This window comes from Drosophila takahashii, chromosome 2R (genome assembly GCF_030179915.1).
Source record: "Drosophila takahashii strain IR98-3 E-12201 chromosome 2R, DtakHiC1v2, whole genome shotgun sequence".
In the NCBI taxonomy this organism is placed as follows: Eukaryota; Metazoa; Arthropoda; class Insecta; order Diptera; family Drosophilidae; genus Drosophila; species Drosophila takahashii.
The window spans coordinates 42688891-42708259 of record NC_091679.1 but is presented as its reverse complement, the minus strand read 5'-3'; the positions used below and the strand labels follow the sequence as shown (position 1 = coordinate 42708259).

General features: G+C 47.2%; 13 protein-coding genes and 1 non-coding gene across 16 annotated transcripts; 9 read left to right on the top strand and 5 right to left on the bottom strand.

The window, feature by feature from the left end:
- Window positions 1-4: 4 nt before the first annotated feature.
- On the bottom strand, window positions 5-1470 carry Gr47b (Gustatory receptor 47b). 2 transcript variants are annotated; one of them, XM_070214185.1, is made up of 4 exons: window positions 527-1470; window positions 316-477; window positions 98-250; window positions 5-27 (listed from the first exon to the last, which is right to left on the bottom strand). In XM_070214185.1, exons 1-3 carry the CDS (start codon window positions 1466-1468, stop codon window positions 110-112), a joined length of 1245 nt encoding a protein of 414 aa, XP_070070286.1. In that variant the 5' UTR covers window positions 1469-1470; the 3' UTR covers window positions 5-27; window positions 98-109. The 2 variants fall into 2 exon arrangements, with proteins under 2 accessions (XP_070070286.1, XP_016994618.2); XM_017139129.3 differs by having other exon boundaries at window positions 25-250.
- A 19-nt stretch (window positions 1471-1489) lies between these two features.
- On the bottom strand, window positions 1490-3171 carry san (Probable N-acetyltransferase san). Its single transcript, XM_017139134.3, has 3 exons — window positions 2969-3171; window positions 2525-2848; window positions 1490-1866 (listed from the first exon to the last, which is right to left on the bottom strand). The coding sequence occupies exons 1-3, from the start codon at window positions 2974-2976 to the stop codon at window positions 1644-1646; spliced, it is 555 nt and encodes a 184-aa protein (XP_016994623.2). The 5' UTR covers window positions 2977-3171; the 3' UTR covers window positions 1490-1643.
- Window positions 3172-3666: 495 nt separating this feature from the next.
- Window positions 3667-4503, top strand: ix (mediator complex subunit intersex). The gene has a single exon (XM_017139133.3). It carries the CDS (start codon window positions 3869-3871, stop codon window positions 4433-4435), a length of 567 nt encoding a protein of 188 aa, XP_016994622.1. The 5' UTR covers window positions 3667-3868; the 3' UTR covers window positions 4436-4503.
- A 247-nt stretch (window positions 4504-4750) lies between these two features.
- Window positions 4751-6310, top strand: LOC108055702 (death-associated protein 1). Its single transcript, XM_017139152.3, has 4 exons — window positions 4751-4891; window positions 4957-5021; window positions 5799-5887; window positions 5949-6310. Exons 2-4 carry the CDS (start codon window positions 4976-4978, stop codon window positions 6102-6104), a joined length of 291 nt encoding a protein of 96 aa, XP_016994641.1. The 5' UTR covers window positions 4751-4891; window positions 4957-4975; the 3' UTR covers window positions 6105-6310.
- A 293-nt stretch (window positions 6311-6603) lies between these two features.
- On the top strand, window positions 6604-6690 carry TRNASTOP-UCA (transfer RNA opal suppressor (anticodon UCA)). The gene has a single exon. It is a non-coding gene; the product is annotated as a tRNA-Sec (tRNA).
- A 65-nt stretch (window positions 6691-6755) lies between these two features.
- iotaTry (iotaTrypsin) lies at window positions 6756-7514 on the bottom strand. The gene has a single exon (XM_017139154.3). It carries the CDS (start codon window positions 7512-7514, stop codon window positions 6756-6758), a length of 759 nt encoding a protein of 252 aa, XP_016994643.2.
- Window positions 7515-7575: 61 nt separating this feature from the next.
- On the top strand, window positions 7576-8105 carry LOC108055705 (coiled-coil domain-containing protein 103). Of its 2 annotated transcripts, none has more exons than XM_070213218.1 (2): window positions 7576-7903; window positions 7964-8105. In XM_070213218.1, the coding sequence occupies exons 1-2, from the start codon at window positions 7758-7760 to the stop codon at window positions 8001-8003; spliced, it is 186 nt and encodes a 61-aa protein (XP_070069319.1). In that variant the 5' UTR covers window positions 7576-7757; the 3' UTR covers window positions 8004-8105. The 2 variants fall into 2 exon arrangements, with proteins under 2 accessions (XP_070069319.1, XP_016994644.1); XM_017139155.3 differs by having other exon boundaries at window positions 7664-7903; window positions 7956-8105.
- LOC108055703 (trypsin alpha-like) lies at window positions 8094-8913 on the bottom strand. Its single transcript, XM_017139153.3, has one exon. The coding sequence runs from the start codon at window positions 8896-8898 to the stop codon at window positions 8128-8130; it is 771 nt and encodes a 256-aa protein (XP_016994642.2). The 5' UTR covers window positions 8899-8913; the 3' UTR covers window positions 8094-8127.
- Window positions 8914-9486: 573 nt separating this feature from the next.
- On the top strand, window positions 9487-10919 carry LOC108055606 (trypsin beta-like). The gene is made up of 2 exons (XM_017138998.3): window positions 9487-10019; window positions 10090-10919. Exons 1-2 carry the CDS (start codon window positions 10011-10013, stop codon window positions 10882-10884), a joined length of 804 nt encoding a protein of 267 aa, XP_016994487.3. The 5' UTR covers window positions 9487-10010; the 3' UTR covers window positions 10885-10919.
- Window positions 10920-11742: 823 nt separating this feature from the next.
- Window positions 11743-12556, top strand: LOC108055638 (trypsin beta). Its single transcript, XM_017139030.3, has one exon. The coding sequence runs from the start codon at window positions 11744-11746 to the stop codon at window positions 12512-12514; it is 771 nt and encodes a 256-aa protein (XP_016994519.1). The 5' UTR covers window position 11743; the 3' UTR covers window positions 12515-12556.
- Window positions 12557-13883: 1327 nt separating this feature from the next.
- On the bottom strand, window positions 13884-14690 carry betaTry (betaTrypsin). Its single transcript, XM_017139031.2, has one exon. It carries the CDS (start codon window positions 14676-14678, stop codon window positions 13917-13919), a length of 762 nt encoding a protein of 253 aa, XP_016994520.1. The 5' UTR covers window positions 14679-14690; the 3' UTR covers window positions 13884-13916.
- Window positions 14691-14924: 234 nt separating this feature from the next.
- Window positions 14925-15752, top strand: epsilonTry (epsilonTrypsin). Its single transcript, XM_017139032.3, has one exon. The coding sequence runs from the start codon at window positions 14953-14955 to the stop codon at window positions 15721-15723; it is 771 nt and encodes a 256-aa protein (XP_016994521.1). The 5' UTR covers window positions 14925-14952; the 3' UTR covers window positions 15724-15752.
- Window positions 15753-15889: 137 nt separating this feature from the next.
- alphaTry (alphaTrypsin) lies at window positions 15890-16753 on the top strand. The gene has a single exon (XM_017139029.3). The coding sequence runs from the start codon at window positions 15917-15919 to the stop codon at window positions 16685-16687; it is 771 nt and encodes a 256-aa protein (XP_016994518.2). The 5' UTR covers window positions 15890-15916; the 3' UTR covers window positions 16688-16753.
- Window positions 16754-18495: 1742 nt separating this feature from the next.
- On the top strand, window positions 18496-19313 carry thetaTry (thetaTrypsin). Its single transcript, XM_017139028.2, has one exon. It carries the CDS (start codon window positions 18496-18498, stop codon window positions 19282-19284), a length of 789 nt encoding a protein of 262 aa, XP_016994517.2. The 3' UTR covers window positions 19285-19313.
- Window positions 19314-19369: the final 56 nt, after the last annotated feature.

Sequence of the window (19369 nt, the reverse complement as noted above, 5' to 3'; positions counted from 1 at the left end):
CTTTCTGGTAAATATTTGGAACTGGAGCTGCTACGAAGTGGTTAAGAATTTGTTATAAACATTTTGATTAATGGACAATAAAGACAATACAATATACTTATAATTTAGATTAATCCATGTGAGTTAAGGGACCCATTGGCCCCACAATATCGACATCCTTTCCCGATGTCAGCTGGCGATCCTTGATCTGCTGTTGCTGGAATAGCAGCTGCACCAGGATAATCACATAGTTGGCCATGCCGTTGTACACCTGTTTTGGATGGTTTATAGTGAAGGATAAGGGAGGTTCGATCTTTGGTCAGTTAGATCACTAACCAAATAAATGGTAGAAACATTGAGTACTGTTGTGCTGCCCACCAGAGCCGCCTGGCGATTGTGCATGCGCCAGTGCTGAAAGTCCTCCGTCTGCCGGCGGGCCACATCCTGGCCAGGAAAGTGACTCGAGTAGGTGCTCAGCATGTGCATGCAGTTCCGCTTCTGGGGAGGAATCAATGTAGACATCTAGCTAAAATAACAGACCACCCACCTCTCGCTGGAGCAAATAACCATAGGTGCTGGTGATGACCACTTTGTAGGTGTGTATCGTCACGTGGAGCAGCATGAAGGCGTACTCCAAATCCCAGGGCATTCGGTCCAGGAGCTTTTGGCAGATCACGTACACGAAGCAGGTCATGATGGTGAAGTCGTAGAAGATGCCAGCGGCGGCGGCGAATCCAAAGACGCCATTCAGCTCGCCCAGCAGAAAGGAGCAGCGCTTGGACATGTCAAATAGGAAGGCAATCTTCTCGTGAACCTCTCGATTTCCCTCATCTTGATAGAGTTGCTGGAGCAGCTGCTGCACCAGTCGCAGGCGCACCCGCAGAAAGTCCATGATTCCGATGTGAACAAAGCCCACCAGACCCACTGAACTGGTCAGCAGGGTGTAGGTAAGAGCCATCACCAAGGTGGAAGGAATGCCGCAGGAGCAACGCGCCGTATCGAAGATCAGCGAGATGGAGAAGGAGAAGTAACAGGAGCCGACGATCACAGTGCCATACCAATATTTCAACCGGGAGCGCAGGTAGTTCCACTTGACATGGGGAAACACCTCCAAAACAGAGCGATCAAACTCCTGCATGCTGGCCAGGAGTTTGAGGTGCCTACTCCGGTGCGAATCCAGCGACAGGCAGTACTCCACGTAGGTGATGGAGCAGCTGAGGCACTCCCAGGTGAAAATCGCCTTGACCAGCGGGCTGAGGTGTCCAAACATGGCCGCCGACATCTCGGAATCCCTGAGTTTCACCATCACACTGGCCATGAAGCAATTGACCAGCAAGAAGCGCGCCGACAGGGCATAGAGCACCGTCCACCTGCTCGAGACGGCTCCTCCTTGACCTGGACTCCGCACCCGGATCGAGACCAATCCCCAGTAGAACAGCAGGCTGTACAAATTGCCATAGCAATAGACAAAACCATCGTCGCGCTGCATGGCTAATGGGGTAACTTGAACTTTTGAAGACTGGCCAGAGCCGTACAGAGCTATTTATTCCCGCGCAGGGGTTAATAATTATTGATTACACATAGATATGATCGGACTAATTGAATACATCGTTTTCGGCCGCCTCTACATGTCTGTTTGTTATACACATTGAAACCCATCATCTTTAGACAAACGTGAACTGGCGTGCTTTACTACGGGAATTCGAGTTGGCGGTGGTGTTGTTGGCGGAGCTGTTCGAGTTGGGTGCAGTGCGTCGCAGCGCCTTCTGCAGAACATGCGCGTCCGCCGGCTCGATGCGCTTGTAGTACTGCTCCTTCGTGTCGACAATCTCGAAGCCGAACTTCTTGTAGAACTCGATGGCGCCATCGTTGTTGATTTGCACGTGTCTGAAATGGTTGGTAAAGGTAATTAAAAGGATTTCAGGGTGTTTTTGGGAGGAGCCAAAAGCTGAGGCAACAATTTGAGGCAGGGAAAAGATTTTGAACAATATAACAAGAATATCTATTAATTAACACGAAAATAATGAATTTCTTTTTTTTTTAGATTTTTTATAAGATTACTTTAAAGATATTTTGTAAAAAAGTAATAAAAAAAAATATAATGATTTTAAATTAATGGGGTATTTTCTGTCATGATTAATAGAGAAATTAGATGAAAAAATTTTTTAATGATAAACTTAAAATTGAAAATTTAAGATAAATTCATAAAAAAAGTTTTAAAATATTACAAAGTTTTTAAAACTTTGATTTGGCTAAAAAATTCCTTTTTTTTAAGAAATAAATCTATTAAAAAAACTATAAACTAGATAAAAATCAATACTTAATGATGTACTTGAACTTGAAAATTTAAGATAAATCCGAAAAAGCGTTTTGGAACATCAAAAAATTTTTTAAAATTTGGTTTTTTTTAAAAAATTAATTTTTTTTAAATGAACAATCTATAGAATAAGACATTGTCTATCTATCCATATAGCAAATTATACGTTATACGTTTCGCTCCTCAAGTTTTTCAGCATTTTGGGATAAAAATAACATGTTTTCTTACAGGAAGATGCTGTCAAAGTTGCCGTCCTTCTCGGCAAAGTTCATGATGTGCTCGAACATGACGGTGCCGATGCCCAGCCGGCGGTACGGGGACAGGCAGCCCAGGGTCATGATGTACAGACGCCGCTGGTTCTCGGTGGTGTCGATGCGACAGCAGACGGCGCCCACGACAATGTCGTTGTAGTAGGCCAGTTTGGCCAGTTCGCCGGCCTCCAGGACGTCCACGTAGAACTTGTCGTTGTAGGAGACCGGGAAGACCACGGTGTTGAGCTTCTTCAGCTGCTTGATGTTGTGCGGCGTCACATCGCCCAGTTCGATGCTGTTCCTGCAGGGCGGAAAACGGAGGGCAAGGAGGTGGGTTAGCAAGCGGCACTTTTAGGTTATGATTCCGGGGCAACTCCGGGCGACACAATCCTCCAGTTGGCCGCCACGGACACCCACTCACCTGGTCATGGTGCCGGTAGTGTTTGTGTTACTTTAGCAACGCGCCTTGCGCCTGTAAATTATAATAGAAAAATGTGTTTTAAGCGCCACAGCTGTTCTGATTGTCCAGGTTGCTGGCCGCCAGTTATCGTTATCGGTTGCAGCCGCCGGCCACGGTGCAGGACAAGCAGCTACTTTATCGGTAAGGGGTTGAACTAACTTATAGCTAGAAATGAGATGTACCAAATATTTACAATCTAATATACTCTAATATTTTTAAGTTTTCAATTTAAATATATTAAATGTAGAAATGTCAAGTAAGCTTAACACTTAAGGCTTAGTACTCAACCCAACAAAAAGTCGTCCAAAACAAAAAACTTCATATGAAAAACAACGTCAAAAAATTTTGTTTCATATGAAGTTTTTGTTTTGGACGACTTTTTGTTGGGTTGAGTACTAGCCCTGAGTCTTTATTTTATTTTAGCATTACTTTTTTGCAGAATTTTATTTTAGCTAAGTATTAAAAATAACTACCTTATTTTAGTTAATACATTTTTAGTTACGCTTTTTTACTTAAAGCCTAATAGTCACAATAGAGAAGCCTACGAAATAAAAATCACGAAATTTTCCGCATGTCATTTTTGTACAGAAAATTTCATTTCATTGCTGTTTGAATCGAGGTAAGTACTAGGCCTAAAAACAAGAATTTTTTAATCTTCATTCAAGAAAAAATAGTTAGATCTAACTTTTTTCGCGGTTCAAGTGCACATAGCCCATTAATCGCTATGTATTTGCCATGGAGGATGCGCGAACGCAGCTATGAGAAATCCCCTAACGCCTAATGCTATTGAGAAAAAAGAAAACAAACCAGACTAATTAATTTCTTCGTGCTGTCCAAGTAGCCTACGTTTCTGAGTTCTAAATGAATCCAAATATGAACATGATGCCCATGTCGGGCCCCCAGATGATGCAGGTGATGCAGTCCTCGCCGTCGGGGCCTCCAGTGCCCGTGCAGCACCAGCAGCAACAACAACCGCAACCGCTGCAGCAGCAACAGCAGGCCGAAAAACTGGACAACATTTCCAGGGTGAAAAGTTTGCTCGGTCCGCTGCGGGAATCAATGTTCCTGACCATCCGGTCGAGCGCCTTCACGCTGCAGCAGAACAATCTGGCGGACAACCTGAAGAGGGACACGGGAGCCCACCATGTCCCGCGATTCGACAAGCACCTGGAAGACTTCTACGCCTGCTGCGACCAAATCGAGATCCACCTGAAGACGGCGGTGCAGTGCCTCCAGCAGCAGAACTCCTCGAATCACTATCTCCCCGGTCCTGTGACGCCCATGCGCATGGAGACCTTTATGCCCGAAAACGCCGGCCCCATTTCGTATCCCACCTACCTGAACACCGTCCGGGTTCACGTTCAATCGGCCAAGGATATCCACGACACCCTGATCAGCGCCGCGCAAAACATCTCGCAGGCTGATTGATAGTTGTAGTGGCAGTATTGTTTGCCAAGCTAGGCTTAAGTTATGTAATTAAACGCACTGAGATATGATAAAAATATGGTTTTTGTATTTAAGGGCTACATTCTAACCAAGCAATCTCATAGTGATACTTTCTGAAAACGAGTAGGTGGAACTTTAAAAAAGTTTTTTTAATAGCTTATGTTTTTTTACCGACCCCCAAGTAATGATGTTTTATATGGCTGGATATTTTTACTTAAATTGTTAATTATTGTATAACAAAACAAATTCCGAATACATTTATTTTTTTTGATTTTAGACATTTAAGAACATGCAGTGTGAACGTGCTGCAACAGTTGTGCTACTGCGCCGGCAGTGTAAACGGGCTGAGAAAGTTTCGATAGGCAACAGACGGACGTGTCAGAATTAGAACGCAAAAGCATAAACACCGCGGTGCCGCATTTACAAACAACAAGAAAAGTAAGTCCGCTAAACCCTGTTAACTATCATCAAATAGTTATTAATGTACTCCATCCAATCCTTAGCTTACAAAACCCTGAGAAAATGGCAGATGAACAACCCAATCTTGTGGCTGGACACCCACCTGCATGTAAGTGCAATTGCATTGGTGTGCGTGTGTGCAGGCTTTTTTTTTGGGAGCAGTTCAATAAGAAATCTACGAATTGCCCCGCTGGCAATTAATAATGCAGCCAATCCTATCAATTGCCAGAATATCTACGCCTTATCAGTATCTTAACCTGTTTCGGCTGATAAGTAAACAAACAAGCCGCACACACGCACACACAAAGGCATTGCTTCCAAAAATATATATTTTCACTTTGTGCTGACGTCAGATGCACTTCGACTTTTAATTTTGGCTATACCCTACGCATAGAGTATTATTGCTTTGATCAGGCGTTTGTAACGCAGTGAAGGAAACATTACCGATCCTTTAAGATATATATTTTCAGTCAACATGTCCCTCTGGTGTTATACCGTTTCCGAGATCAGTTTAAAAGCTATTAATATAAAAACCTGTATTTTTAAACTCATTATGATCGTCAATACTTTTAATTTTGAGGTAGTCTTCACTTTAATTTATATTTATAGTTCCAGGATAAATTTTTAGAAAATCCTAGACGACTATCACTAGAGTAGGCCAGCCAGAATAAAAAATAATACATTTTTAAATAAAAAAAATTTTCTTGCCCTAAAAAATTATTATTTTTTTTTAATTTTGACTACAAACTTGTTGCTTACTTCTTAAAAATTGTTTTATACTATGAATACGCGTACCTAATTTTATCAAAGTCCAATGACTAACACAACGTTTATATAAAAAAACCAGGTCGTCCTAAAACTTAACATGTTTTATTAAAAATTTCAGTGAAGGCAGGTGGTATGCGCATTGTGCAGCACAAGGCGCCAGCGGCTGAGCGCGCGCCCAAGGATGCCGAGGATTGCACTGGATTGACAGTGAGTTTTCTGGTCAAAAATAAGTTGAATACTAAAATCTAATAACCAACTAACCACACAGCAACCCATTGCCGTGAACTCGGGCTCTGTGAGCGGTGCTCCCGTCAAGGGCAACACCGACTTTACGCCCGCCTCCGCCCAGGTGGCCCACTCGCCCAAGCCGCCGGCTGCAGTGCAGCAGAAGCCCCTCAACCACATCCAGCAGCCACGCAAGTGATGCGGACTCCGGCCGGCCAACTCTTATAATTATCCTAACTCCTTGATCTTTTGTTGAAATTCCATAAGTCCTCATGGTATTGAAATCGCCTGTGAGAGCGATATTATCTTTATATGCATTTGCAAACTGCATTCCATAAATGAATTGTGCTGATTCTCTGAGTTAATATTTTGTAATAAACTGTATCCCTTTTTTATAGAAGTCAATGCTTTGCAATCTTCGTTTTTCCTCACTTTCAGTGTCTAGGAATTTATAAGCTCTTGAATATGCATTTAATTTGCAATATTTCTGCTTTTCTTACCTTAAAACTAGTTAAAACTCATAATGCAGAAGCTTATTACACTTATAAATTACAGAAATATTTGCTTTTTTAGACAACCTTATCTTTTAGCAAGATATCTTAATTTTACCCTAAAACTACCTAGAAACTGCTTATAATTCCCAAGTGATTTTTCTGCACAGCGTGCGTATAAATAGGGAAGTTTGTATGAGAACTGATGCCCCACTGATCTTCGGTGGTCCGGGGTGCGGACTTCAAATCCGTAGTCGATTAGCGTCGAAGTGGTTCGATTCCACCTGGGGGGCGATTTACTAAGTTTGTGTTTATATTGTTTTTAAGAATGCCTTTTATTTTTATTTCACAAAACCCGTTCATATGGCATTGGCTGCCTTGACTATCCAGGGTCGCAGCACAGCTATATTTGCATAGACACCGGGATAGTTTTCATCGGCGCAGCGATAGCCCCAGGATACGATGCCCACCAGCTGGCTGTTGGCCACCAAAGGACCTCCAGAGTCGCCGGTGCAGGCATCCGCCTCCCCGTTCGCAGCACAGATAGTTTCCTCGCCCACAAAATCAGCGCCGTATCCGAACTTTTGGGAGGCGCAATCCCCACGATCGATGATCTGCAGCTGGGCCTTTTGCAGGGTATCCGCATAGGCGCCATTCTCCGTGTAACCCCAGCCCGTGACCGTGGCCGTCGATCCGCCCAGTGGACTCTCCTTGGCCAGGTTGATGGCTCTGGTGGAGAGGCCAAAGGTCAGTGGAGTGGACAGCCGGAGGACGGCGATGTCGTAGTGAAGGAAACGCTCCTCAAACTGCTCGTGGACCTTGTAGGCCGCCACGGGAACCAAAGTGCCGCCGTAGTTGTGATTCTGGGCGCCCACACGCACCTTCATCAGGGTCACGGACTTCCCGGACAGACAGTGACCGGCCGTGATGACGATCTCCTTGCTGTAGATGACTCCGCCGCACTCGTGACGGGCACTGATCTGAATGGACACCTGCCAGGGGGCGTTGCGAATGACCTGCTCACTTCCGCCCACAATCCGTCCACTGGTCTCCCAAGCGGCGGCTGCTCTGAGGAGCAAGAGGACCAACACAGTGACCGCTAAACCGTAAACAGCCATTCCGAAAGTCAAATGCAAACTGCTCGAATCTTTCCATGAACGGCATTCCTCGTCGGGGTTGTAAAAGTTAATCGCCGACTAATAGGAACTTATCGCTGGTATTATTGATACCGACGATTGGATTAATCTTAACGGGCTTTTCTTTTTCGATAGCACAGCCAGTTACCCAGGCAACCCTCGTCAAACAAATTAATTTCCCAGTACGAAAAACAAAGCATAGCATTTTCATTCGAGGAGCACATCATGGAGGATTGGAAGATAACCTCAGAGGAGCTAATCCGTCTGCGGGAGAGCTGCCTGCAGTGCATTCGGGATGGCGAACTCTACGAGCTGCGCAACGATGCCAAACTAAGGGCTGTTTACAGCACCAAGAGCTACGAGGAATTCAAGTAAGTAGCAAGAAATGCAAGGGATAATTCGTTAAAAGCCGAATACCACTAGGGACATAGTGGATGCAGCCCATCTTCGTCCAGTTTCCCGGAGCGATAAGGCCAATGCGCAGACGAAGAACCGACTGTGGAACTCGGCCGCCCGCAACTGATTGCCCAATAAAGATGAAAGGAAATGAAAATATAAAAATTATGTTCTGTATTGCGAAGTTTTATTGAAATGCTTAAAGGTTGCTAGCAGTGCTGATCACCCAGGAGCGGAGATCAGCAACATCGGAGTAGACTCCGGGGTAGTTGGCGTAAGCGCAACCGTATCCCCAGGAGACAACACCCACAAGCTGTCCACCGGAGACCAGAGGGCCACCGGAGTCACCCTGGCAGGCATCCTTGTTGGCGGAATAGGCGCAGATCATGGTGCTCCTGATCGAGCTACCATATCCGTAGGTGGAGGAAGCACACAGATCGCGGCTGACGATTTTCACGTCGACGTAACGCAGCTGGGTGGGGATGGAGCTGGAACCGGAGGACTCGGTTCCCCAGCCGGAGACGGAGGCAGCAGCGCCGTTGGCGGGATTGGAGCTAGCCAGGCTGATGGTCTTGATGGTGGAGCTGAGGCTCAGGGAAGAGCTCAGACGGATGACGGCAATGTCGTTGACCATGGTGTTGGCATTGTAGCCCTCGTGGTTGCGGAAGGCGGCGACCTTGGCGACGGTGCCGCCGGAACTCCAGTAGGTGGATCCAGCGCGGACCTGCAGAACGGAGGTGGACACGGACTGCAGGCAGTGGGCGGCGGTCACGATGATGTTGGAGGAGTAGATGGAGCCACCGCAGGAGTGGGATCCCGAGCGCTGCAGGGAAATCTGCCAGGGGAAGCTGCTGATGGTGGTGGCCGAGCCGCCGACGATGCGACCATCCAACTGGGGCAGGAGTCCCTCGGGGATGGTGCCTCCCAGGGCGCAGGCAACAGCAGACAACAGGATCACGAACTTCAGCATGGTGAGAATCCAATGAGTTACCTTCCGAAATGGACACCCCTTTTATACTGGCCTCCTATCTGCCCGCTGCGCATTAATCAGAACTTTCAATTATTTTTATCACTTGCCTGTCAGGAAAACCCAAAATAGGTGCGTTTAAGTGACCGGCAGATATTCCTCAACTGATTGGTTTTGCGAATATTATTTTAAGTCAATATTAATACGCAATCTTGTGGGCACGCTTCTACATAGGGATTCTTCAAGAGGTTCTATACTCACGGTAGGTATCAATGTCCAAAGAACGAACATTGATGAAATATTTCTATATTGAGGCGACATTTTGAAGAAATATCATAGATACACCGTTATATCCGTAACATTTTTAATAATATTTTCCATGTTAGGCTTCAGAATTATTTTGGGAAGGGGTTTTTTATAACAATTTTGTTTTGATACTTATATTTCTATTAGTTAAAAATGAGAAAAAACATAAAACTTAAATAAATGATGGCCACCTTTTATTGTTTTAATGTTTGTACATTAATTATAAAGTATTGTATTGTCGGTTTTGCTTAAAGGATCACTGTCAGGATAAGCACACAACGTGTTGCCGCTAAAAGCTGATTAAATTTATCAGTAAGTTAATTCTTAAGATAAAATCTCAATCAAACACTTCAATATGTTTTATTCGCAAGTCTCAAAAAACCCATTCAACTATTATAAAATATAATATATATTATATTTGTCTTTAAAACTAAACTTTAAAACAAGAAGAGAAAATGCTATAGTCGAGGCACTCGACTATTTGATACCCTAATAGATATGAGTTGAAAGGTTTTTTTGGACTATAAGTGGGCGTGGCACTCGACTGAAGCAAACATGGTTTTTTTAGGCACTAGTAGAATCTGTATAAAACATTCTCTATCTTTAGAAATGTGATTTAAAAAAGTTATGCGCAATTAAAGTTGATAAAGTCGCATTCCCTTTAGCTGAGTAACGGGTATCTGATAGTCGAGGTACTCGACTATAGCGTTTTCTCTTTGTTCTTTGTTTTAAGAACCGTGGGACTTTGGAGTCGCGGATTATTTGATGGTCAATGCAACTGACTTATTTTGGGTTTGCCCGACAAGCAAATGATAAAAGTAATTGGAAGTTCTGATTAATGTGCAACGGGGAGATAGGATTTCAGTATAAAATCGGATTCCATTTCAGATGGCAACTCATTGGATTCTCACCATGCTGAAGTTCGTTATCCTGTTGTCTGCAGTTGCCTGCGCCCTGGGAGGCACCGTCCCCGAGGGACTCCTGCCCCAGCTGGATGGACGTATTGTCGGCGGTACTGCTACCACCATCAGCAGCGTCCCCTGGCAAATCTCCCTGCAGCGCAACGGTGGCCACTCCTGCGGTGGATCCATCTACTCCACCAAGGTCGTCGTGACCGCCGCTCACTGCCTGCAGTCCGTTTCTGCTTCCGTTCTGCAGGTCCGTGCTGGATCCACCTACTGGAACTCTGGTGGCGTCGTGTCCCGTGTTGCCGCCTTCAGGAACCACGAGGGCTACAATCCCAACACCATGGTCAACGATATTGCCGTCATCAGTTTGAGCAGCCCCCTGGAATTCGGATCTACGATCAAGGCCATCAGTCTGGCTAGCTCTAACCCCGAAAACGGGGCTGCTGCCTCTGTCTCCGGCTGGGGCACTCTGTACTACGGATCCAGCACCCTTCCCTCCCAGCTGCAGTTGGTGGAGCTGAACATCGTCAGCCAGAAGAATTGTGCATCCTCCGCCTACGGTTACGGTAACTCAGTCACTGATTCTATGATCTGCGCTTATTCCGCCGACAAGGATGCCTGCCAGGGTGACTCCGGTGGCCCACTGGTCTCCGGTGGAGTCCTTGTGGGTGTTGTCTCCTGGGGATACGGCTGCGCTTACCCCAACTACCCCGGAGTCTACGCCGATGTTGCTGATCTCCACTCCTGGGTGGAGAGCGCTGCTGACAGCTTCTAAGCAGATAACTCTTTCGTTGAAAGTGTAAAATTCAAAAAGTGTAATTCAATTAAACTTTGCAATACAGAACGTAGCATCTTTCTATTTGGGGGTATACAAATCACTGTGGTCGGAAGTCCACGTAGTGACGAAGCGCACCAGGAGAGTCTGCCAAGGCGACTGCTTTATAAGTTACAGGAAGAAATGAAATAAAAAAAATAAAAATTTTTAAAATTGGAGCTGTTGGGCCGAAGGGGATAAATGCACAAGCCAATTGATCTTAAATAAAATCGTTTTGACGAATTCTCTCTCTCGGAGATTCTCTAACTTCGAAAAAGAGAGCAAGAATCAATATGGCGACCAAAATGACGTGAGTGGAAGCAAGAAAGACGTATTCGAAATTCTTAAATAATGTAAAATCGACCTACGTTTCATATCGATTTTGTTTTTGGGTGTGGTGCGATCGTCACTCCTTTTTTATCTCTTTTAGGGTCAGAAAAGCTTCCTTCTACGTGTCACATACTTTTCCCCGAAAACAGTATACCAATTTACCCTACGAGTTAGTTAATTGCAAAAAAAAAAAACGAAGCCCTCCACAATATTTTTACCGTTTAACGAATATGAAAATCAAACGAAATTGTCATAGGCAACTGTTTATGGAATGATCTGCAAGGGTATCTGAAATTCGGCTTGCCGAAGTAAGCTTCCTTTCTTGCTTTTTTCTTTAGATTAAGAACCACGCGACTTTGTAGTGGATGAATATCTGTTGGTCACTCAAGTGATAAAACTAATTGAAAGTTCTGATTAATGCGCGGCAGGCAGATAGGAAGCACTATAAAAGGGGTGTCCATTTCGGAAGGTAACTCATTGGATTCTCACCATGCTGAAGTTCGTGATCCTGTTGTCTGCAGTTGCCTGCGCCCTGGGAGGCACCATCCCCGAGGGACTCCTGCCCCAGTTGGATGGTCGCATCGTCGGCGGTACTGCTACCACCATCAGCAGCTTCCCCTGGCAGATTTCCCTGCAGCGCTCGGGATCCCACTCCTGCGGTGGCTCCATCTACTCCTCCAACATCATCGTGACCGCCGCTCACTGCCTGCAGTCCGTGTCCACCTCCGTTCTGCAGGTCCGCGCTGGATCCACCTACTGGAGCTCCGGTGGCGTCACCGCTGGTGTGGCCGCCTTCCGCAACCACGAGGGTTACAATGCCAACACCATGGTCAACGACATCGCTGTGATCCGTCTGAGCTCCTCCCTGGGCCTGAGCTCCACCATCAAGACCATCGGTCTGGCTAGCTCCAACCCCGCCAACGGCGCTGCTGCCTCCGTCTCCGGCTGGGGCACCCAGTCCTCCGGCTCCAGCTCCATCCCCTCCCAGCTGCAGTACGTCAACGTGAACATCGTCAGCCAGTCTGTGTGTGCTTCGTCCGCCTACAGCTACGGCAGCTCGATCAGGAGCACCATGATCTGCGCTGCTGCCAGCGGCAAGGATGCCTGCCAGGGTGACTCCGGTGGCCCTCTGGTCTCCGGTGGCCAGCTCGTCGGTGTCGTCTCCTGGGGAATCGGTTGCGCTTACTCCAACTACCCCGGAGTCTACGCCAGTGTTGCTGATCTCCGCTCCTGGGTGATCAGCGCTGCTAGCAACGTTTAAATTCTTCTAATAAAACTTGGCAATACAGAACATAAAATATAATTATTTGCTGTCTTTCATTTGAGAAACACATGAGGGTCTTCATTAATTTAGTTAAGTAGTTTCCGATTACGGGGTAAGAATTCCCTTGGTTGCTTCCTCAATACCTATCGAGTGCCACGCCCTCTCTAACGCCCACAGATGCCAAAACGGAGTCAGTTACGTCACTTCCAATGGCGGTATCAACGTTCAACAGTTGACAATTTTAATTGGTCCAAAACTACAAGGTGGGGAGAAAGGCAATCTTTCTGACCGCCAAGTAAATATGCGACCTTGACTTGTGTATTGTAGTCTATTCATATTTTAAGCACAGAGTTTTTTGACAGCCTTTATTTATATCCGTTACTTGTACACTCACTACACAGATAGTTTTTACATGAAATATTTCTTTCGACCAGGTTAAATTTACCTGGCCTCATATCAAATTAAAATTGATATTAAATAATGTAAAATCGATCTCCGTTTCATATCGATTTTTTTTGGGTGTAGAGTAAGAGGGTATTCGTGCAAAAGTATGTCGATCTAGCCATGTCTTTCTGTCTGTCTGTATGTGTGAACGCTGGATTCTCGGAAACTAAAAAAGCTTATGGGTTGGTATCATCACATTAATCACACATATTCTTAACCTTCCTTCGCAGCGCAAGTTTGTTTTATCCGAGCGCCTTGCCCACTCGTAGCCCACCGTCGCTTTAAAGAACTTTTAAAAAAGCCTGGCGCATACATCTTTACAGATTTCGTGAAAATTTACATGCCGTTTTCTTGTGTTTACTTATACCTATCAAAATGTAGAAGAACATTTTAAAATCGGACAATCCAACGAAAAGTTAGGAGCAAAAACATAAATGGCCGCTAGATGGAGCCAGTACCTGTCGACTGCATATCTCCATCTCCCTTGCACTCCCTTTAGCTGAATAACGGGTGTCTGATAGTCGAAGTACTGGACCATGGTAGAACTAATAAGGTGCTCTCGTCGCGAGAGCTGCCCTCTTTTAAGGACGTAATTTGTGCCCGTCTCTATCTAGCTATCTCATTCTATCGCTTAAGAGAGACAGAGAGGTAAACTTATTTAACGTCCTCAGCAGAGTTGACGAGACCACCTTGTATAGTTTCACCATGTACTAGACAATAGCATTTTCTCTGGTTATTGCAAGTACTTAACCAAAATAAAAATGTTTTTCGATGAGGGAGACTTGCAGAACAAACGTTGTGTAGCATACTTACACATAGTTCTGCCTATGAAAGGGACTGAAACTCCCCTTCCGCTGGTTACCTACCCTGGTTTCACTCTTAAGCTTTCAGCTTAGCTTTTGTATATAAATAAAACCCATCATTATGTTCATATAAGATTTAATTCGCAAAGTGCTTAGGCGTTGTTGATCACCCAGGAGCGGAGAGTAGCCACATCGGCGTAGACGCCGGGGTAGTTGGAAGCGGCGCATCCGTATCCCCAGGAGACGACGCCGACGAGCACTCCACCGGAGACCAGAGGGCCGCCGGAGTCACCCTGGCAGGAGTCCTTGCCGCTGGCGGCGGCGCAGATCATGGAGCTCTTGATCTGGCTGCCGTAGCTGTAGCTGGAGGAGGCGCACCTGCTCTGGCTGACGATGTTCACGTTGACGTACTGCAGCTGGGTGGGGATGGAGCTGGAGCCGGAGGACTGGGTGCCCCAGCCGGAGACGGAGGCAGCGGCGCCGTTGGCGGGCTGGGAGCTGGCCAGGCTGATGGACTTGACGGTGGAGCTGAAGCTCAGGGAGCTGCTCAGCCGGATGATGGCGATGTCGTTGACCATGGTGTTGGCGTTGTAGCCCTCGTGGTTGCGGAAGTAGGAGACCTTGTGGACGGAGCCACCGGAGCTCCAGTACGAGGATCCGGCGCGGACCTGCAGGACGGAGGCGGAAACGGACTGCAGGCAGTGAGCGGCGGTCACGATGATGTTGGCGTTGTAGATGGAGCCGCCGCAGGAGTGGGATCCCGAACGCTGCAGGGAGATCTGCCAGGGGAAGCTGCTGATGGTGGTGGCCGAACCGCCGACGATGCGACCATCCAGCTGGGGCAGGAGACCCTCGGGGATGGTGCCTCCCAGGGCGCAGGCGACGGCGGACAACAGGATCAGGAACTTCAGCATGTTGCGGATCGAATGAATACTTTGGGACTCGAAAGGTGTGCTTTTATAGGGGAATTGCTATCTCGCAGGGGCGTTTAATCAATGGACAGGTGAGATCTCGCGTGGTCGAAATGGATAACGAGTTGTGGAGTGGCCCGTAGGCTGATAAGCTGATTGCTTGGAGCAGGAGGAGTGACGCAACAGTTATGCGGAGGCCATATCGCTGTTAGATCTCCGTTGCGGGGATTGTATATAAGGGGTCTTGAAATCCGCGGATCAGCTACAACCGATTAGGATGTTGAAATTCGCAGTACTTCTCTCCGTTCTGGCCTGCGCCTGGGCAGGCACCATTCCCGAGGGGCTCCTGCCCCAGTTGGATGGTCGCATCGTGGGTGGCTACGAGACCAGCATCGAGGCCCATCCCTACCAGGTGTCCCTGCAGCGCTACGGATCGCACTTCTGCGGCGGCTCCATCTACTCCCACGACATCATCATCACCGCCGCCCACTGCCTGCAGTCGGTGTCCGCCAGCGAGATCAAGGTCCGCGTGGGCAGCACCTACTGGCGCTCCGGCGGCAGCCTGCACTCCGTCCGCTCCTTCCGCAACCACGAGGGCTACAATGCCCGCACCATGGTCAACGACATCGCCATCATCCGCATCGAATCCGATCTGAGCTTCCGCTCCAGCATTCGCGAGATCCGCATCGCCGACTCCAATCCCCGCGAGGGAGCCACCGCCGTGGTTTCCGGATGGGGCACCACCGAGTCCGGTGGCTCCACCATTCCCGATCATCTGCTTGCCGTCGATCTGAAGATCGTCGATGTCGATCGCTGCCGCTCCGATGAGTTTGGCTACGGCAGGAAGATCAAGGACACCATGATCTGCGCCTACGCCGCCCACAAAGACGCCTGCCAGGGTGACTCCGGCGGACCACTGGTCTCCGGCGATCGCCTCGTCGGTGTTGTCTCCTGGGGCTATGGATGCGGTGAGGTGAGGTACCCCGGCGTCTTCGCCGATGTCGCCCACTTCCACTCGTGGATCGAGGAGACCGCCCGAGATGTGTAAACACTTGAAATAAATCGCAATTGAACAGACTTTGCTTTGGTATCTCTTTCTATTTCGTTTCTTGGCCCAATTGCGTCGCAGGTGTAAGCCCTTAAACTTGACGAACAGATAAGATTTGGTAGAGGGACTGGTAGACTAGTATATAAGCCACGATCGACGGCATGTAACCAAGCACTTGTTAGCCACGCTCACCATGCTGAAGTTCGTGATCCTGTTGTCCGCCGTTGCCTGCGCCCTGGGAGGCACCATCCCCGAGGGTCTCCTGCCCCAGCTGGATGGTCGCATCGTCGGCGGCTCGGCCACCACCATCAGCAGCTTCCCCTGGCAGATCTCCCTGCAGCGCTCGGGATCCCACTCCTGCGGTGGCTCCATCTACTCCGCCAACATCATCGTGACCGCCGCCCACTGCCTGCAGTCCGTTTCTGCTTCCGTTCTGCAGGTCCGCGCCGGATCCACCTACTGGAGCTCCGGCGGCACCGTCGCCAAGGTCGCCGCCTTCCGCAACCACGAGGGCTACAATGCCAACACCATGGTCAACGATATTGCTGTGATCCGGCTGAGCAGCTCCCTGAGCTTCAGCTCCAATGTGAAGGCCATCAGCCTGGCTAGCTACAACCCAGCTAATGGAGCCAGCGCCGCCGTCTCCGGCTGGGGCACCCAGTCCTCCGGCTCCAGCTCCATCCCCTCCCAGCTGCAGTACGTCAACGTGAACATCGTCAGCCAGTCGGTGTGCGGTTCCTCCGCCTACGGATACGGTAGCCAGATCAGGAGCACCATGATCTGCGCTGCTGCCAGCGGCAAGGACGCCTGCCAGGGTGACTCCGGTGGCCCTCTGGTCTCCGGTGGACAGCTTGTGGGTGTTGTCTCCTGGGGATACGGCTGCGCCTACTCCAACTACCCCGGAGTCTACGCCGATGTGGCTGTGCTCCGCACCTGGGTGATCAGCACTGCTAACAGCATCTAAGCGGATAACCCTTGGGTTGGATATGTCAAATTCCTTCAATAAAGCTTTGTAATACAGAACATAAAATCTTTGTTTTTGATTATATATTTTTATAAGAAATTCCCTTCTGAAACTACGGATTAGTCAAGAGGTGAAATTTGAGTCCTAGAGAACAGATCTTAAAAGCAGATCTTATGCATGTATGTAGTACTTTACATACATTTTTCTAAGAACCCACTACTAAAATCCCTGATGGAGAAAGAGTACTCTCTTTCAGAGACCTAAAGGAAATTTCCATTACCAAAATTCAGTTTAAAGGTTTTTATTTTGTAGCTCTTTTGCTCCCGGGAGTATAGAGTTTTAAAATTTTTTTACAATAAAAGGAACTCTTGAATAACAGTAGTAGTAATACGCGTTCTGAAAAGCCAAACTGTGGCTCCCGAGTAATGTAACTCTGAAAAGTTCGAAGATCCCAGGTATGTTATCAATTGCAATCAATATTACACCTTCCGTATTATTAAATAGATAAAAGAGGAATAGTTCTTGAGCTTGCTGACGTCACAGGTCTTATCTTCTGTAGGGTTCACGGGTATTCACATTAGATAACTCGACGCGCCTTCCTGAGATTTCCAACGATTTCGATGGTCTCAAGTGGCTTAGGGTAAACATTTGCCCAGGACCGATGTATCTAATCACGTTTGAGTGCATCGCGTGGCCACAGTTCCACTCCATCTTCCATTGATAAGTTGAGTGATGGTCTGGACAGCTGCGGCAAGATTAATTAGCCGCAAAATAAGGGAGCTGATAAGATTGCACTGATTTGGACACTGGAAGTCGAACGTTTTAGAGGATCCGTGACTAGTAAATATTTTTAAGTTGCATGAATTGACCATTGTTATTTCCATAATATTTTTGAATCAAATGCAACAACAATTTGCCAATTGAAATCTTAAAATTTCCAGCTGATAATTTTGTTTATAGAAGAGCTTATCAATTTAATATTAAAGTGGCCAAAAAATTTGTGGAAATTTGCGGTTGATGTTCGCCATTCTGCTGTCACAATTCCGTTCATATAGCCACCCCTTAGTTTTGAGGGGTATTTCCAGCGTGTCATTGCTTTCGTAACTTTCTATTAGATTTGTTTTCTTTAATGAGCCATTAAAATTTGCCAATGGGTGATATAACCTGGTTTTTTGGGAATTCCGGGTCATAAAAATAACTTATATTCGTGTCATATTTCCAGTAAACCCCAATTAAGTTAAGGAGTGCCTTGCGTAACACTCATCGTGAACCCCAAAGAACTTAGATCCATATCTATTAGAGATATTGCTATTTGTGATAGAAAAATTTTCGAACCTGTAAAATATTATTAATGGGATACTAATAGATAGGTATTTATTATGACCTAGTTCAAGGATCATAACACTTATCGAAATGACCAAGTCTTATTGGTGTCTTCTCTCCGTTGTAAACTTGACAAATAACAAAGGTGTGTCTTGTCTTAATCACCTAGACATTGAGAACACCAAGGTCAAAGAATGACGAGGAGCAATCTATAATATAGATTCGATATCTAATAACACCCGTTCAAGTGCCGACTTCCGAGTTCTGACGGGTGCTCCACTTTTCGTGCGCTTTCTTTGATTGATAGTAAGACCCTTTTTGCGATAAGAGAGGCTATGCTAATTCCCCGGATCAAAAGATCGAACGATACTGTCAGTTGGTCACTCGAGGTTGACCATCCCACCCACTCAATCACTCCATTCGTCCCCCGATAGAAGGTTATAAATGTTGGAGCTAACTTACCGATGGTTCAGTGTTTTTCCAGAATGCAGGGATTAGTGGTTCTTTTAGTTTGCCTGGCTGTGGGTTCGACCTCGGCCGGCACCGTTGGCGTTTCCAATGCCGATCCCTTCGAGCGTGAGGGTCGCATTGTGGGCGGCGAGGATACCACAATCCGAGCTCATCCTTACCAGGTTTCCCTGCAGACCAAGAGTGGCTCCCACTTCTGCGGCGGCAGTATTATCAACGGGGATACCATCCTAACCGCTGCCCATTGTCTGCAAGGAAAGAAGGCTGCCAAGGTGTTTGTGCGTCTGGGTTCCACGCTCTACAACGAAGGTGGAGTACTTGTGGCCGTAAGGGCTCTACTCTCCAATGAGAACTACAACTCCAAGACCTTGGAGAACGATGTGGGTATACTGAAGTTGGCGGAAAAGGTGGAGGAAACCGAGGACATTCGCTACGTCGAACTGGCCAAGGAAACTCCGGCAACGGGAACGTATGCTGTGGTCACCGGCTGGGGTTCCAAGTGCTACTTCTGGTGCATGACCCTGCCAAAGACCCTCCAGGAGGTCTATGTCTACATTGTGGACTGGAAGGCCTGCCGGTCCGAGGAGTACAAGTACGGCGAGATCATCTACGAGAGCATGGTGTGTGGCTATGAGAAGAAGAAGGACGCCTGCCAAGGGGACTCCGGTGGTCCTCTGGTCATCGGGAATACTCAGGTGGGCATTGTGTCCTGGGGCTACGCCTGCGCCTCCGAGGGACTACCTGGTGTCTACTCTGACGTGGCATATTTGCGCCAGTGGATCCTAGATGCAGTCGATTCTTTGTAGATATTTTTAATAAATTACACGACAGTTTAGAGCATACTTTCAGGGATTCGCCCTTTTTTTTAACTATTCCGTTAACACTTTAGCG